Source organism: Carcharhinus amblyrhynchos, chromosome 22 (genome assembly GCF_965287045.1).
Source record: "Carcharhinus amblyrhynchos chromosome 22, sCarAmb.v2.hapA, whole genome shotgun sequence".
Classification (NCBI taxonomy): Eukaryota; Metazoa; Chordata; class Chondrichthyes; order Carcharhiniformes; family Carcharhinidae; genus Carcharhinus; species Carcharhinus amblyrhynchos.
Window position 1 is genome coordinate 27628208 of NC_137345.1, and position 17832 is coordinate 27646039.

At 39.5% G+C, this 17832-nt stretch overlaps 1 protein-coding gene across 1 annotated transcript in view; it reads right to left on the bottom strand.

Moving 5' to 3' along the window:
* LOC145357021 (diphosphoinositol polyphosphate phosphohydrolase 1) overlaps positions 1-17832 on the bottom strand; it is a 72490-nt gene that overhangs the window by 17230 nt on the left and 37428 nt on the right. Inside the window, exon 2 of the mRNA XM_080210066.1 lies at positions 13792-13902. Coding sequence (XP_080066192.1) covers positions 13792-13902 — 111 coding nt within the window. The remainder of the gene's footprint in view (positions 1-13791; positions 13903-17832) is intronic.

Sequence of the window (17832 nt, forward strand, 5' to 3'; positions counted from 1 at the left end):
CCAATGTTAACTCTCCATTTAAAGGTAAATCATCACCAAATCACTGGAAACAAAGATATTGAGCTTAGATGGCATCTTATTGCTCAGAAATATTGCAAAGCCTGCAACCTAAGTAACTTAACGTACAGCAAGTCACTTGTGTAGGCGACACTTTGGCCAAATTGCAGACAAATGGCAACTCGCTTATAACAAAAAAGTCAATTTTACAATCAAGAATGAATGCCAGATTGACACAACATTCCACCAATACCCATGCGTTCATCTCGTAACAACTCATCTCCAATCTTGCCTTAGCACACCTGCTGTTGAAAGCAATATCTATGCTTTTGATGATGTCAGACTTGATAAGTCCAGTGATCTCCTCACTGGCCTCTGATCTTTCATCCTCATCCACAACTGCCCCAAACATCCTAATTTGCACCAAATCCTGCTTGCTCATCACCCAATTGCTCACTGACCTTCATTTGGCTTTTGGTCTGGCAACACCTCAGTTTTAAAGTTACAATTCTTGTTTTCAAATCCTTTCATGGCCTCCCCGTCCCTGTAACTTCCTTCAGCCTTACAATTCTCCAAAATATATGCACTCATCCAATTCTGATCTCTTGGGTATCTTTGATTACATTCAATTCACAATTGGCTGCTATCTAAAAACAAATACATGTTGTAGCAGTCACCTTTCTCAACTAAATACAATCTAGAGTCATGTAGATCAGCTTATGTGATTCAAGCTCATTCCATGCCACAGATCACAGCAACGTGGCTGAGCAAAGACTGTGCTAACATGATTTTACCAAAAAAATTGGTTTTGAAGATCCAAGCCAACATTCTGCATCATTCTAAAAGGTTTACACAGAAAGTGAACAACATATCATTTTGCACTTTTTTTAAAAAAGGATCTCAAGTATTCAACTGATTCAACAGTTGAACTGCTGAAATATGCAACGATTTATGGAAAATGTGCATCTTGCCCACTGATTCCAATATAGTTCTTCAGTCATGTGCTACTAGTAACTATCCTTCAAATGTGGCACTCATCTGTTCTCAATTATCTCCAGCTGTACTTCATTATGCTTACTCCAGTCACAGTAACATGAAAAATGGTAGTTGAGAAAATGAAAATGTTCTTGCATAAACTTATGTTGCAATTAATTATGTAACAATCTAGATTAGCAACTGTAGAAGAACAGCCGAGAGAAAGAGAGAGAGAGATAGAGATAGTGTGTGTGTGTGTGTGTGTGTGTGTGTGTGTGTGTGTGTGTGTGTGTGTGTGTGTATATTGGGGGCGGGGGGGGGGGGGGGGGGGGGGATTTATGTTCATTTGGTTGCCCGTCAGCTGAAGATTTACAAATGCTTCATGACCCCAGATAGCAATGTGAATCTATTTTCTAGATGCGATAAAGGAAGATCTGCAACTGAAGCTGCACAGGAAACTGAAAATGGTACTTAGTACACGTAACATAAATTTGTGTTTATGAAGTTTGAAGGCAAATAAAACAGCAAACAAGAGAATATAATGACCTGAACTTTTGCAGAGTGGTAGAGCCAGACTGCCACCGCGCTACTGTTTTTTATCTTAAAAAAATTTCAGATCTTTTCATGTCCAATCTTCCAATCCAGGCTGGGGAATGACTGTGCAGGGCACCACACTGTTCTGTCCAGGACACCAGCGCCAGATGCAAGGAGGCTATGTCCCTTTTATTTACAACAGCGGCAGCCATAAATCAATGCGAACGCCAGCCACTTTCAAGCTAGGAAGAAAGTAATTCTTCTAATTTTTTTCTGGGTAACCACTGATATAGCACAATCAGAACCATCCAAAGTTTGATTTAGAAGTTGCAATTTCAGATGGTTCCAGTGCAGGATAACTTCCCATCAATTCCCTTGCCAACCTTCCAGTGCATCTTTGGGGCACACCCCCCAGTTACAATGCCCTGGAGCTCAGAAGTTACCTATCAATATCTGGAAGTGGAGATTCCATTCCAGTAAGTTACTTTGCACAAGTTCAAAATTAAAAATTTCAATTTACTCCAAAACTGTGGAACAACTTGGTGCTGCTGTCACTCTGTCCCAAGACAGGCAGAATTAGGGATTACAATTCTCACCATTTATAGCTGGCACATTCGTGTGATTTGCCCATTAGATGGTGGACAATATAAGGTAATAGTGATATACACATAAGCCAATGTTACAGATCAAGACAATGAGATGAAAGTTAACAAGAATCATAATTTGTCACTACTTGAAATAAACTGTAACTTGGAAATTCACAGGAGACTTCACAGGCAAGCCACTTAAATGTGGACATTTTAAGAATTATCAAGTACCTCAAGTATGGCTAACCTAAAGATAAAGTTCAAGCCAGTCTATGAAAACTGTTTCCAGTTCTCACTTCAACATCACGTATTTTATTCTCATGCATTTTTGATTTTAGAACATAGATCATAGAACATTACAGCGCAGAACAGGCCCTTCGGCCCACGATGTTGCGCCGACCAATTAAAAAAGCAATGACCCTCTAACCTAAACCAATCCCTTTCCATCCATAAACCTATCCACGGATCTCTTAAACGCCCCCAAACTAGGCGCATCTACAACTGCAGCAGGCAGGGCATTCCAATCCCTCACCACCCTCTGGGTAAAGAACCTACCTCTGACATCAGTCCTATAACTACCACCCCTTAATTTAAAGCTATGCATTTTGCTGATGAACTTCTCAATTTTTCTCTTGTGCAATATTTTGGAAATCGATAACACCTTGAATAACTAAAAACTCAGAGCACAAGTTCTGGGGCAGGGTGGAAATTCAACAGGGTTCTCCCATTTGTCTGAAAGAGGTATACCAACAGTATAAATGGAAAAATGCATGTAGGAATTTGTCTCCACTAACCTGGTTGGCACTTCAAGCATTCCTTAATCTTGTTTCAACTTAAAGCCAAGCTCAGGAACACAGAACATACGTGCAACGTTATAATTAAGCTGCCAATGACTTGGAAAGATTTCTCAGGTTGTTTAAATAGCAGGGAATACAGGGATGTAGACTGTGTAGAGGCAAAAGGTCTTTAGTTTAGAAAGGCGTCACTAAGCGCAGATTTAGTGGGCCAAAGGGCCTGTTCCTATGCTGTTCTGTTCTTATCATGGACTAACATTTTGGTGCAGTACAAAAACGTACTTAATTCTCTAATAGACATATCATGAAAAAGTTTCCTGAACATATAATAATTACATGAACCTGAGTTATATGATAGCATTTTGCTATTCAAATTCACAGCTCAAATCAATTCCTGGTTTGACAAACACTAAATACTTACGTAAACAAAATAAAGAAAGCAATCCTAAAATTCTAATGCTAAGCTTCCATTATCTGGGCGGAATCGAGGGTTGGCATGGCTGCATCAAATCTTCCAACTCTTTTTTGCACACACAATTTCCACTGTACCCCCCATGCAGATAGAAATCACAAGGCTGGGAGAATGGCATAACCTGCTGGAATTTTCATCAATCCTCTGTAAACCCTAACACGTAGCATGGCCATATACCATCATGTCAAGATTAGATCTCAACGCAAATGGGACACAGAGTATGCAAGAGGTTTGTTATCCAATATGTGCCTTTGGAAAAGCAGGCAGTTTCAACTGGGATAACTTAAGCTTGGGGACATCTTCAGTTGACCTACAGTGGCAGCTTCTGTAAAGTTGTGGCAAAACTCCACTACCATATTGCCCCACCCCCATAGCAGTAAATTCAAATGCTGCAAACACTGACTTAAGTTTGAATTGGGGTCCTCCAAACAGGTGGTCAAAACTCCTGCTTTATGAAGGATCCAGAATGTACTGTTGAAAAGAGACACGCTATATTAAGGTTTGACTTTCACTCATCAAGATAGCTCGTACACATTTTCCAACAGCAGCCGGGAACAATTTATACTGCAAGAAAAGAAAGTGCTGACTGGTTGGTAACTGGACTCTGATTGGTGAGTGCATTATCATGCAGCATTGAACAGTAAACTGCTCGTCTTGGTTCAAATTCAAATCAGGCAGGTTGACCGATTGGTGAGGAATGACTGTTTCCTATGCTTGTCACAATATTGTGGAATGGTGGGAATGTCCACTCCAGTTATGGCAATCTTTAAGACAGAAAAAATACTGAAACTGCTGCAACGTTTAATAAGGTTTAAACCATCAATTTTCTGCAACTAACATTAATTACATTAAGTTAGGACAATTTTGGTGAAAATGAGTTTCATGACCATGATCGAGAATTCAAGTTAAAATGTCAACCTTGTCTCAAAGGAGATATCATTACCTTGGAATACGTTCAGGATCTCAAGACCACTGCAGAGGTTGAAACGCATAATCTAGACTGATATTTCACTGCAGCGAGGAACTGCTGTATTGTTAAAGATGTTGCCTCTTATGCAGCACCAAACTATCCAAAACTCTGTATGATGAGCAGTGAGCTTTCACCTTGTCTTGGCCAACATTTCTCTTTTGACCAACAATCAAAAACAAATGATCTTGTCATTTAAATCATTAATCTTTGTGGGACATTGCTATGAACAAATTGGTGACTATATCCCTCTATGTTGCAACAGTGAACGCACTTCAAAATACTTCATTGGCTTTGCTGCACTTTAGAATGCTTCAAAGGCACCAAATACAATTTGATTGGATTTATTATTGTCATATTAACAGTGAAAAGTATTGTTTCTTGCAGGCTATACTGACAAAGCATACTGTTCATGGAGAAGGAAACGAGAGTGTGCAGAATGTAGTGTTATAGTCATAGCCGGAGGGTAGAGAAAGATCAACTTAATGCACGGTACATCCATTCAAAAGTCTGACAGCAGCAGGGAAGAAGCTGTTTGAGTACATGACTTCAGACTTTTATATCTTTTTCCCAACAGAAGAAGCTGGAAGAGAGAATGTCCGAGATGCGTGGGGCCCTTAGTTATGCTCGCTGATTTGCTGAGGCAGTTTGAAGTGTAGACAGAGTCAGAGTCAATGGAGGGGAGGCTGGTTTGTGAGATGGATTGGGCTACATTCATGACCTTTTGTAGTTTCTTGGGTCTTGGGCAGAGCAGGAGCCATACCCAGCTGTGATACAACCAGACAGAATGCTTTCTATGATGCATCTGTAAAAGTTGGTGGGGGTCCAAGCTGACATGCCAAATTTCCTTAGTCTTCTGAGAAAGTAGAGGCATTGGTGGGCATTCTTAACTATAGTGTCAGCATGTGGGGACCAGGACGTGTTGTTGGTGATCTGGACACCTAAAAAAAAACCTCGAAGCTCTCAACCCTTTCTACTTCGTCCCCATTGATGTAGATAGGGGCGTGTTCTCCTTTATGCTTCCTGAAGTCAATGACAATCTCCTTCATTTTGTTGACATTGAGGGAGAGACGATTGTTGCTGCACCAGTTCACCAGATTCTCTATCTCATGACCCCACTACGGTGGAGTCGTCAGCGACTTGAAAATCGAATTGGAGGGGAATTTGGCCACACAGGTGTATAAGGAATAGGGAGCTGAGAATACAGCCTTGTGGGTCACCAATGTTGAGGATGATAGTGGAGGTGGTGTTGTTGCCGATCTTTACTGACTGTGGTCTGAGAGTTAGGAAGTTCAGGATCCAGTCACAAAGGGAGGTGCCAAGGCCCAGGCCATGGAGATTACAGATTAGTTTTGTGGGAATAATGGTGTTGAACGCTGAGCTGTAGTCAATAAATAGGAGTCTGACGTAGGTGACCTTGTTATCTAGGTAATCCATGGTTGAATGCAGGACCAGAGAGATGGCATCAGCTGTGGACTTATTGCCATGATAGACAAACTGCAGTGGATTCAGGTAATTCAGGAGGCTGGAACTGATTCGTGCCATAACTATCCTTTCGAAGCACTTCATAATGATGAATGTCAGAGCCACCGGCTGATAGTCAGTAAGGCATGCTGCTTGATTTTTCTTTGGTACCAGGATGATGGTCGTCTTCCTGAAGCAGATAGGACCTCAGATTGTTGTAAAGAGAGGTTGAAGAAGTCTGCGAATACTCCCGCAGCTGATCTGCACAGGATCTAAGTGCTCGCCTGGGTACCCCATTTTGGCCAGTTGCTTTCCATGGGGTGACCTTCAAGAAGGCTGCTCTGACACTTCATACAGGTTCATCCAGGACTTCCAGCATGGAGGGCATGCTCTAGCTGACCACTTGCTCAAAATGGGCGTAAAGACAAATAGTCTTTATGCACACACTTAACATTTCTTTGCTTTTGACCATCGAACACCAAGTTCATGGAATGTCACAAAAAGATCAATTGATGGCCATCATATTATAAATTTGTGCATAATTTTGCAATGTGTTCATGTTTATTCAGTGCTTCTTTGCACCATAAGCATTATGTTCATGGCTAACCAGGGCCCTGTGGGATCAGTGAACAAGTGCGCAAACACAACACAAAGCTTGTTTAGCATTACATGGAATAGATGTGGCAGATATAATTCTTTTAGTTTGTAAAATGGCCAATTATATTATAGTTGGCTCCAGAAGCACGGGACCGGCGATACAGTCTCAGTTACTGGCATATCATCTATCCTCTGATAGTCTACTTTGGTTGCCATACAGCAAAAGATATCCATCAAAAAGCTTTGGGTAGCATAATCGTTGTTTTTCATATTTTTTCTTGTATCTACATTTTTTCCCATCCAATTACAATATTGCCATATCAGTAGCTGTACAGAGCTCTGTGAACCCATCAGCCTTCCCTGTTTATAAAGCAGCTCTCTCTGATCCAGTATACAAGGGCAGTACTTAGAGCTTCAATTCACAAACATCTGATAGGCAGCAGAGGGTGGCCAAGGTCAAAAACCTCTTCTTACAATAACTCATTCTGTACGTTCATTATTCCATTGGCTTTACATTTGCAAAACATGTGCACAATTTCAGGGATCTTAAAAGATAAGTCGTACCAGGTCACCCCAATTAGATTATTGGCAAATAATTTTCTAGTAGGTGCTTGTGAATAGGTTAAATAATTGTAGAAAAACACAAACCAAACCATGAGTGCAAATTTTAAAGATTTGGAATACAGTATCTTAATTTTCTACATTTGCTGCAAGCAACATTCTTTTACACCAATGAATCACATGCGTTGCACTGACAATCAAGCTGCACATAATCTGAACTGGCCTAAACCAGTTTATGTTCTGGTATCTGCTTGGCTGCAGAGGCAAACTGCTGAGATATTTAGCCTCTTAAACACTGCTGTGCTTTTCATCATTTTGTTAACAACCAAAATTGAACGTACCTCAGAATCTCTCTCATAAACAAGCCCAAAAACAAATCTATTCATCCACATGGCTAAATTTTATTTTCTTGGCAGTGATTATCCTCAACTTTAGTGCCCTAGATTCTGTCAATGCTGCAAAAGGCCAATATTTTCAGAGGGTCAACTGGTAGGTGTCTATTAAGCATCCATTTTACACAAGAATTGGTGCAACAGTGAAAATCCTGTTACTTTAAAAACCCCAACTGCAAACCAAAGCCATCACATTTAAAATTCTGCTGCTGTCATCACTTGTCCTGAATTTGCAGCTGTCTCCTGGTCTCAAAAGTTCCAAAGTCGCTGCCTTCTAAATACACCACGCCCCCCCCCCAACAAAATTTCCTTTTTCGTTAAAGCAATCAAACACTTTTCCCCATCAACAGTTTAACTGCAACAGTGAAGTTTATTGAAAATGATCCATTAACTGGAAAAATTTTAAAGCACCTATTGTTTAATTAGGAATCATTCTCACACTTATCTTCCCCCACCCCCATTATCTCTATTTTATCAAAATGCTATCAGGACTGCTGATTCTCTGATCTTATTAATGTTCCCTTCCCACTCTTAAGTATGGCAACCTCCAGTTGGTTTCCAACATGCATCTGGATTCACAACCATCTCCTGCTCCAATTCATTCTTGTTGAACCTCAAAAATGGAATTCCTTATTTTGCTCTCCTCTTTTAATAGACTTTTAAAAGCACAGGTTTGGTGGCAGCTAATCAACTCTTGTTGATTCATCTCATCAGCTTTATGCAATCCAAGATATGGATCTTGACCCTTCCTAAACAAGTAATTGCTTGTGAGCTATACCATAGTTGTATCATGATATACATTACAACTTTTCTGTAGTTAAAATGTTTGTGATATTCAGTCATCAAATTTAGGCTTTTTGACAAAAAGTTTACAGGTGTGAGATGGAAGAATATTTGAATACAAGTACAACTAAATATATGGTGCTTTTAACATCATAAAACACTTGACAAGAGTGATTAAACAAAATTGACATGAGCCAAAATGAGGATTTGAGAGGACAAGTTCTTTTGAAAGGCAAGTTTTAAAGAACATGTTGAAATGAGAGAAAGGAAGAGATGGACAGATTTAGAAGAGAAATTTCAGAGTTAAGGGCTTTGACAGCTGGTGGAGCAGTCATCAACTGTAGAGCAATCAGGATGCACAGGAGAACAAATTTCAAGGAGTGCAAAGATATTAGAGGGCAGTAGGAGCCTGCAGAGATGAAGAGTGGGGCCCTGAAGGGATTTGAAAGATGAGAACTTTTAAAATTGACATGCAGCTGGACCAGGAATCAATGAAAGGCAATGAGTAACTGTCTTACTGGAAGTTACCAATAGATCCTTAGGATATTCCAGAGAAAGTGACATGGGAGCAAGAAGAAAAAGAGATGATTTTTCAGCTCTGACTGGATAGATAGGAATGGAACCAAGCAAGATCAGCCCACCCAGCTGGACATTGGAAGAGGGGTGCTGGAGAAGAACGTCAAGGGCAGTCACTCTCACCTCTGGAATTCAGTCCTTTTGTCCATGTTTAGATCAAACTGTATTAAGGTCTGGAGTTGAGTGCCGCTACAGACGGAAAGAGATTATTTCCAGCAGTTCAAGGGTACAGAATGAGGTCGAAAATGAGGGCAATTACAAGAAATTTATGACAAAGGAGACAAACTTTTTTTTTATGCGATGGTTTTGAAGCTATGGAATGTATTGTTACAGTTAGTAACTGAAGCAGACCATATCAACACTTAAGACGCGGTCTGGTGATGGTGGCAGGAAGGGGATAAAGGAATATTAACAGAACAGACATTGGATTAGGACTGATGTTCATCTTTAGGGATGAACTCAGATGGCTTAGATGAAGAGTTCTTTACCAAGTCAGAATTCTTTGAACATTCTTCTGAGCAAATCAGGTAGAAAGAAGTTAACTGAACTATGGAATTCAGTTTCGAACCCAAAGTTTCAGCGTTGGTACTAATCTCATATTCGGCAGGGCTGTTTTGGCATTAAAACTTGCCCATTTAGTGCTTTATGCTCTACCCCTGTAATCCCACACATTTGCCATGGTTAATCAATCTAAACTAAACATTTGGGACACTATGGAGCAATTTAGCACGGCCAATCCACTTAATTTGCACATCTTTAGACTGAAGTGAGGTAGTCAAAGTGCTAATCAAGAGCAAGCCTGTGGAAATTGATGATCCCATCTCTGCTATACAAGAAGCATGGTATATTTAATGAAGTGGATGTCCTCAGGAATCAATTACTGTTGAATGCAGATCCTCACAGCACCTTGGTTAATGATTTTGATTTATTGTCACATGTATTAATATATAGTGAAAAGTATTGTTTGTTGTGTGCTATATAGACAAAACATACCATTCATAGCAAAGGAAACGAGACAGTGCAGAACGTAGTGTTACATAATGTTACAATTGCTAGGGTGTAGAGAAAGATCAACTTAATGCAAGGTAAGTCCATTCAAAAGTCTGACAGCAGCGTGGAAGAAGCTGTTCTCGAGTCGGTTGATACGTGACCTCAGACTTTTGTAAGTTTTTCCCAAAGGAAAAAGGTGGAAGAGAGATGCTGCCTTGGCGAAGCCAGCATAATTAAGGACCCCAGGATGCGCAGGGTCCTTAGTTATGCTGGCTGCTTCGCCCAGGCAGCAGGAAATGTAGACAGTCAATGGATGCAGGCCAGTTTACGTGATGGATTAGGCTACATTCATGATCTTGTCGTTTCTTGTGGTCTTGTGCAGAGCAGGAGCCATACCAAGCCACAATACAACGAGAAAGAATGCTTTCTATGATTCTATAAAAGTTGGTCAGAGTCACCAACCAGTTGGTGAGAAGATCCTGGTCCAGGATCCTGCTGATCCTGGTTACTGTCAAGAACCAGGATCACAGAAGCTAGGGCCTGTCATTAGCTTCACCGTGACTAACAAGATCCTTCAATCTTCATGGGAGTATTTTTGCAGAAGTGGCCAATTGCTTCCTTGGTAAAGTGCAGTCTTCACGAGCATGACTCCTCCAATAATGCCTTAAATTTCACTGGCTTCCTGTACACACAGCAGAAATGTTGATGCAATCTGCAGAGAGAGTCTTTAAGCACTGTATCTTCGGATTGTCTTTCAGGTCATCTATTATAATCAAGAACAGAGCAATCTCCAGTGAATTGGCATTTTTTAATGTTTTGCTCTTTTTGCTTCGAAAGAATTGCCAGGGAGTCCTGAAATTAATTGCCTCCAGATATTAACACGGTTCTATATGGAAAAAACTGTCAAGAAAATATGGCCATCTTAAAGTGAAAGAGAAATATCTCAAGATTCCACAACTTTAATGATACTATTGCTGCTTTTCTAAGTCTAGAATCATGCAAGGACCCAAAATTATATCAATACCAAAGAGCAAGCTATTATTTTTCAGTTGAAGTATTTGGGCCATAAATACTGGTGCTAATTTAGCAAATGTAAATCAACATTAATCGTAATGAAGAGATAAACAAAAAAAAGTTTATCTGTCATCATCTTGTTCAGCGCATAGTTGTGAAAGAATGATAGATTTTTCTCTACAAAGCATCCGCTCAGGATCTTTCCAGATAGTATGAAAATTCCAACTCTCTTAAACCTTGGGTAACATTTAAACATGTTTTGTCTTAAGGAGACAAGGATGTCTTGTGATGCAGGGAGTAGTGTCTCTATCTCTAGGTCAGAAGTGCCACTTCAGGGTTCGATGGCCATGAGAAGTGTGTGCAAGACATGGCTAAAAAGGTTGATGATCATTTTCTAAGTCCTTCCAACGTGCCCAATGGCAGGTGGTAAAGAATGGAAGAATTCCCTGGTAAGCCATATTGTAGAATGCAGTGAGGAACCACTGAAGCTCCTTCCCACATAATCATGGACAATCCAATGGAAGTCCACATCTCCAAATCCACTTACGGCCTAGTACTTAAGGAGGGGAAAGGCTTAATGAAGCAGCTATCACAGAAACACACTTGGTAAAATTTCTGAATGTGCTATTAGATTTTCTACCAAATGTGACACCTGAGAAAATATCTTTGCTACGAACAAACAGATATATAGAAATGGTTTACAGCAAGATCTAGAGGCGCTAAACAGATAACAGAATGCAGAGACCATTCACAATTTATACTTACAAAAAAATTTCCCATGTAGAACATGGGCCACAAGTCCCTCACAAAAATGCCAACTTTGCCCAAAGGATTCACCTCGTCACCTGATTTAAGCTCTTAAGATCACAAAAAATAACAGGAGTAGACAGAGCCCTTCAAGTCTGCTCTGCCATTTAATGCTTAATCAAACACTCACCAAGTCCACTTATATTCAAGGACTCAGCTGCCACAGCTTCCTGGGGTAAAAAATTCCAAAGATTCTTCCTCAAATCCATCTTAAATGAGCGCCCCTTTATTCTGCGACTATGCCCTCTGGTCCTACATTCTCCCACGAGTGGAAACATCATCCCAACACTTGCCTTGTCTAACCCCCTATGAATCTTATGTTTCAATCAGGTGTTTCAATCAGATGGGTATCGAGGGATATGGGCTAAATGCAGGTAATTGGGATTAGCTTAGAGGTTTTTAAAAAAGGGGCAGCATGGACAAGTTGGGCCAAAGAGCCTGGTTCCGTGCCATAAACCTCTATAACCTCTTATTCTTCTGAATTCCAAGGGGTACACACCCAATCCACTTAATCTTTCCTCATATGGCAGTCCCTCCATATCTGGTATCATCTGAGTAAACCTCCTCAGTACTGCCTCCAGTGATAATATATCTGTTCTTAAATAACGGTACCAATATTGTACACAGTATTCTAAATGTGGCCTCACTAGTATCTTGTATAGCTGCAGCAACAACTCTACTGTCATGCTCCAGCCCCTTTGAAACAAAAGCCAGCGTTCCATTTGCCTTCTCTATTATCTTCCGCACCTGAATACAACCTTTTGGATTTCATAAGCATTTACACAGAGCAGATTTTTACACACACTTGAGAAAATTCAACTAGAAACTTAACAGATAGTCCAACTAGATAGTTACTTCAAAGCAAGCAACAGTATTAGCATGCCTATATTGGTTTCTAGAAGTGGAGATGCCGGCTTTGGACTGGGCTAAACACAGTAAGAAGTTCTCACAGAACTCCCCACTCACCTGACGAAGGAGCAGCACTCCAAAAGCTAGTGGCGTTTGCTACAAAAGAAACCTGTTGGACTTTAACCTGGTATTGTGAGGCTTCTTACTTGGTTTCTAGAATGCATCTTTTGCTTCAAAATCCAACCATTGTAATTCCTCGCTTTCCAAACAATTATCCAAACTTGCCAGAAACTTAGTAAATGGAAGAATTAGCTAGTGAAGTTTAACACTCCTATACAGGCAGCCTGACAGGACATACCATACTCAAATAGCTATGGAAGGTTCATTCCACCAGAGTGTTTGTTGGTGAGTTGCACATGTACTGACACAAAGAGATACCTTGTACATTTGTTTCCATGGTTACCCAGCAAGCTCATCTTCAGCATAGGTACAGAAACATTCAAGAGTGTAACCTTAGCCCAAGCCAGACTGCACCTGAGGGAATCTAACTATGGAGAAAGGCTGAGAAAAATCTGTGACAACACCCACAACTGGAGTAGAATTGAACTTAAAACACTGATATAAACAATCAAGTTATTTTCATAAGACCTCTTGCTGCAATGACTTACTATTGGTCTCAGTACTTGGGATAAAAACTGTGGAGGAAGGTCTGGAGCAAATTCAATTTCTCGCCTGAAACCAATAACCCCACTAGGTTTGCGCTTAGTCTAACTCAGCTGATGTACAAGCTAGTCATACTAGCATGCATAGCACATACTTGAGCAGTAGAAATCCAACGAACCAGCAGGACTTTGACAAGATGATACTTTTCCAAATGACTGTTGTGACTTTTGGGTTACAATTTGAATGCCAACATTTGGAGCATTTGTTTAAGAATGCAGATGCCAATGTGAAAAACACAGATGAATAAACATGACAAATTGTTGATATACAAGAATTACTACAACAGTTGAGGCTTTAACAAAGCAAAATTAACCATCAGGACCACCCGTGATAAATGGAGGCAAGGGTATTACACAGGTTATAACTATTCTTGCAATTCTCCAGCCTGGGTACTTTATGAAGTTAACTTTGTGATTTACAAAAAAAAGTTGCAATTAAGAATTATATGTTTTTGACACTAGCTGCATCTAGAAATAAGTTTCATGCAACTATCAACCAAAGGTAGCAAGATTGGAAATGGTTACACTGCAGCAAGGTTTACACAAAGCCACATTAATTAAACAGATACACATTGAAGGAAGAAACCAGCTGAATGGTTCAAGTTAACTATCTCCAACAGAAGTCTGATTAATAATGAAGCAGTTTTTTTAAAAAACTTAGTTGACAGTGAAGATTAAGAACACAGAACAAATGAATGCTCTGTACATACTTCTTCACAGACTTCTCGGACAGCTGCCACACTCGGTTCCTCATCAGGCTCCATGCCACCGCCTGGCACAATCCATCTGTCTGGGTATCGACTGCTGCTGACCAACAGAACCTAGGATAAAAGAGTATTTAACTTAGGAAAAAGGGTACTGTGACTTTCTTCTTTCATCTTCAATCACATTTGAAATGAATCAATTAAGCACCCGTGAAGAACGCACATTTTCCAAAAAGGTACCACACTGTGAAAGGAGGACACCAGAAAACAGAACCAGCTTGTTACAGGCAGTACTCAAATAGAATACAAGTCCTCTAACTAGTTCGTCACGCGCACAAGTATGCGAACTGTTAACTACGTACTAGTCTTAACATTTAAATATTTTGCTCCAAAAGATATGCAAACATTCAAGAAATTAAAAAAATTAGACAGTTTAATACCAACTTGTTAACTTTTCTTACTAATTCTGGCTAATAGGTTGTGTTTTATGCCATGCAATTGTGCCCATATCAATATTTTCATTTTTGACATCAGTATGTTGAGTAACAGAGACTTTGTGGAGCAGAACAATATCATTAATCATAGAAGTTTCAACAAAAGAATCCATTTAGCCTACTGCGTCTATCAATATTACTTTCATACATTGAAATGTCTGCTCAAATCCCATCTTTCTGCTTTTCTCTGTAACCTTTAAATATTGTGATTGCCAAAGATGATTATTCAAGAAATCAGTGAATACAATATCCTAATGACTTTTTGTTGCGGGGAGGGGGGGGGGAATCAATCCCATTCTTCATTTGTTTCCAGCACATATCCTAAATCGATGTTCCCATATCATCATGCAGACTGATCCTCATGCCATACTATACTTCGCAACATTCTTTTGCAAAAGGGCCCTGCATCAATAGTTTCATGTTTTTAGTTCATAACCCATGTAAGTGACAACCAGTTTAAAGAATTAAAATGGCAGTACAAATACAAGTTTCTTTAGTTATTACAAATATTTCATGAATGTTTCATGATATACAGATTTTTCCAGAAATATCTTCAGTGTAAATACACCAAAGATTTTATACTTCTGCTGCTGGTGGCTCACCATCTGCCTTTTAATATTTTATTGTACAATCTCCTAATTCACACCTTGCAAGTAATCTATAATAAAACTCAGTTTTTCTCTCTGGACTGGCTTCAGGGGTGGGGAAAGACAGAATAGGATGATGGAATGGTTAAGTGTGGCAAAGCAGCAGGGGCAATTGTTTGATACAACTTATTGTTCAAAAGCCAATATTCATTGGTTTTGAATTAAAATAAATTTTTGAAAAGCTATCAGGAAGATTCAGAATATATTAGCATTGAATCTGTAGACAAAGTGGACAATAACCTCTATCTTTTCCAGTCCAACTCCAATGGCCACCCCACTTAAGACTCAAGGAAGGAGTAGTTACAACACTGCTACAAAACTTGCATCTTATACGAGGCTTGTGTAGCTAGAAAGCTATTTTCTTTGATGACAGATGCTAAAATTATAACTGGTAGATTTCAAGGAATGCTTATTTATTACTGGTATAATACTGAGCCCCTCAGATGCACATGTCTTTTCACTCGGGGGGAACAAGCTTCCAATTAGATTTTCATGTTCTATGACTTTAAACAAGTCATCAGAACAGATTCCTGATAAATCCTCTATTTACATCCCCAAGTCTGATTTTACACAGACAGCTTTATGTTTTCCCCTCACCCCCACCTGAGTGAGAAGTTTTGATTCTGTTCAAATCTTTGCTGAATAACTAGAAATCCTGAATACATAGAAGTACTGTTGCAATGTAAGTACTAATTTAATTGCAAATATTTGTCTACAATCTCCTTGAACTCTGTACAGTAATCCACCACAAATCAAATGGAGGGGGCATTGTTAACAGAAAAATCATAGAAACCCTACAGCACAGAAAGAGGCATTTGGCACATCAAGTCTGTACCAACCACAATCCCACCCAGGCACTACCCCCACATATTCACTCGCTAATCCCTCTAACCTATGCATCTCAGGACACCAAGGGGCAATTTTAGCATGGCCAATCAACCTAACCTGCACATCTTTGGACTGTGGGAGGAAAGCGGAGCACCCAGAGGAAACCCACGCAGACACGAGGAAAATGTGCAAACTCCACACAGACATTGACCCAAGCCAGGAATTGAACCCAGGTCCCTGGACCTGTGAATCAGCAGTGCTAACCACTGTGCTACTGTGCCACCCACGTCAGATACTAAATGGCAAATTCAACTATGTTGCCACAACTAAAGATTACATTATGGAAACTGAATTCAGGAGAACAGAATTGATCCCTTCTTTATTTGGGGTTTATAGTAGTTTTAATCACTTAAAGAACACAAACAGTTAACAATACAGTCTAAGAGACTACAGAATGTCATGAACAAACAGCAACATTTCCTACAGAAATTCTCCAACCAAGATGATCCATCCAATTCTGTGGCAATATCAAGAGAACAATAGAAGTGGTAAATGTGTTTTGCCCTGAAATCACACCATAGCTCTACATGGAACTTTTCTAGAAACCTCAAGACCTTTCACACTTACGTTAGATAGTTTTTTGAAATAGAACACTGAAAGGCCATTAGGGCACTAGTAAATATTGTTGCAGTTTAGAGTTTAATCGACATTAACCCTTGAAAACAGCTGTAAAAATAGTCAACAAAAAAAAAATGCCCTTTAGATACAACAATGGTTGGTCCAAACATTAAGCTCTACAGCAGTCTCCAGAACATTGTACCTGGGAATTTATGACAATACCTGCTTCCTATCTTTCTTTGTCTCACACCAGTATACCCTTCCATTCTTCTCTCCCTCCCTTGTACAAGATAATTTAAGGGGAAAGCTACACATGTTATTCATGTAATGAATGATTTAATTATTTCATGTGGTGGTGGGTTCTACATAGTTAATCATTCTCTGGTAGTTGTACCCAAATTTCTGATTGGTTTTACTCGTGACAATTTTGTATTTAAAACAAAATTTTCTTAGCTGCTCATGACCAACACAAGCTAAAGTCTTAAACCTCCTGAGGAAAGAGGACAATGTTATATCTGAGACAGGAACAACACTATTTCATGAGATTGTGCAACATGCCACTTGCATTCCCTGGTGAAACAAGATGGAGGATAAAATCTCAATTGATGGGTCAGCTTTGGGAAACCATTTCACTATTCAGCAGTGAATGTTTAACATTGGGATATCATACATTACAATACATGGGATATTACCATGTACAAAAAAGCAGCAAGCTGCATTTAAGCATGTGGTACACAGAGATCAATAAGTAAGAGCCAATTCGACAGGTCAAAATTTTCCATGGCAAAGAATCAAATACTGCCTGCATTAGTCAGATTTTCCTTTGCATGTTTTAGGTTGTAAAAAAATTTTTACGTGGCAAGTTGCTGAAAGTGCCAGCTTATAATATGGCAGCAAGGGATCCAAGTGAACAAGAAACTATGCATCATCTTAACTAATCACTTTGAAGGATTGCAAAATTAATAGTTTAATGACAGTGAAGAAAGTAGGTGAATTCAATGTAAAATCATGAAGAGACACAGTCAGGCAGACAGAGACAGAGAAAGCAAGGCAAACATGAAGTAGTTTTCCAATTATTTATGGTAAATTCATGAAACCTTTCCTTTGTGATCTGGAATCATCATTTTAAATGTTCTGGTACTCCAGTCTGTCAGCATTTTCTTTACTTGTTATTCAAAACTGTCATCTCACGTGAACGGTATGCAATAACACATCAGCATTTAAATATCTAATCCTCTCCCACGTGGCAACTTCTTAAAACATTTTCTGCAGTTCCCAGAACAGACAGAACGGTTTGCAGTAGAGGGTGGAAAAAAATGTTTGGAAATCTTGAATTTGGTACCATGCTTACCTCCAAAATAAATTGTCTTTGTGCAAACTGGAGAATACTCTATATGAGACTATGTACTCAAATAATATCTAAAATATAGCAGAACTGAATAGTGTCACTCTTCACAGTT